Source organism: Pygoscelis adeliae, unplaced genomic scaffold (assembly GCF_000699105.1).
Source record: "Pygoscelis adeliae isolate BGI_AS28 unplaced genomic scaffold, ASM69910v1 Scaffold314, whole genome shotgun sequence".
NCBI classification, from domain to species: domain Eukaryota; kingdom Metazoa; phylum Chordata; class Aves; order Sphenisciformes; family Spheniscidae; genus Pygoscelis; species Pygoscelis adeliae.
Genome location: NW_008824668.1, coordinates 1 through 1,454, shown reverse-complemented (window position 1 = coordinate 1,454; position 1,454 = coordinate 1). Strand labels below are relative to the sequence as shown.

General features: G+C 41.4%; 1 protein-coding gene across 1 annotated transcript in view; it reads right to left on the bottom strand.

The window, feature by feature from the left end:
- The window catches only part of LOC103915971 (exocyst complex component 5-like), a 4,299-nt gene extending 3,444 nt beyond the window's left edge, over nt 1–855 (bottom strand). The window contains exon 1 of the mRNA XM_009322912.1: nt 725–855. Within this exon, the coding sequence (XP_009321187.1) occupies nt 725–820 (96 nt within the window). The 5' untranslated portion in view covers nt 821–855. The remainder of the gene's footprint in view (nt 1–724) is intronic.
- Between the last annotated feature and the right edge of the window lie 599 nt (nt 856–1,454).

Sequence of the window (1,454 nt, the reverse complement as noted above, 5' to 3'; positions counted from 1 at the left end):
GGAAGTGATTAAAAACCTCTTGTCAGCTGCAATTATAAACCGAAATTAACAGCCATGCAGGCATCTTCACCCTTCCCACATAGTACCAGACTCTACATCCTACTGCTCCACTTCTCCCATTCCCACCTGGCTGCAGGTATTCAGGCAACGCTCTCACTTCCTCCCATTGACTGTAATTTGTTCTCTACTCCTCTTTGCATTGTTCCCTAACAAGAGCCTAACGTAACCCAGCACTACAGCTTCTCAGCAGCCTGCAGGCTGGGATTCAGACAGATTCGGCAGTAGAGACAACGTTCTGCAGCAGAAAATGTTCATGCCATACCCCTGCTGCTCTGTCATGCTCCTGCCATTCTAAGGGGAAAAAGCACCCAGCAACTAGAGAGCACCTGATAGTTGATTTTCTGAAACCGATAGCTTAAAGCTAATTATCAGCTAAAAACCTTGTTCCAAATCTGGGCCTCTTGGGAGGGGAAAGAATGTGACAGTTCGTCCAGCACCTACTGATTTGTGTCTGACACTAGACAGAAAACTGCTAACATACCTTTTCAGCTTGAGAAAATAGTCCACAACTGAGTTTGGAGGTGCTTAGTGCAAAATGGCATAGCTAAGTAAATTAATCCAATGCACATGTTGTCTAATGCATGTTGGTAAGGAATATCTTGTCCCTGATAACACTCATGAGCATTTGAAGCTATACTGATGAGCTGGGACTTAGTTTACTTACATTAGTATATTGAATCAAAACATTGTTTTCATCTTCTGGTTTAAAATCTGTCTTCTTTTGCTCTGCAGCCAAGATGTGCTTCATCTGTCCGATCATACAATTCAGTGTCCTTTAAAGTTACAAATACAGATTGTGTTTTGAAGGGAATATTTTAATTTCCTTGATTTTTATATTTACATATACTACTATGATTCTATACAAAAGTAAGCAGCATAAAGCAGTGAGGAAAAACCCCCCACTACCTAACATTTGAGCAATCTACAGAAGATATAATAAATGTTTTGCTTTTAGTGTAAAAAGCAAGCGGTGCTAGGACATGTCAAAGGAAATAATTCATTTAACAGACAGGCACACACACATACACACTCTTCTGAAGTTGCAATGCAATTCTATAGAGAAGATACGCTTGATTTTACGTAAGCAGTTAGAAAAAGGAGAATCAGCCAAAAAAAACCCCAACAACCCTAAAACTCTTTCCTCCAAGTTCAGTGTCTCGGAGCACAGCACACAGCATGCTGGCCTGCTGGTTTTAAAGGGGACACATTAATTGTAAGGTAATCCATTCAAATCCAGCCCTTCAGAGAAACTGGATAGCATTCTTCAATGCGGAGGGAATCAGAAAGCCGAAGGAAGCATTCCAAAGAGTTTAGCAGAATTAGATCACATTGCGTATTACTTGGAAGGAAGCATCAGAAAACACTTGGAAAATGAAGGGGGGGGGGGGGGGGGG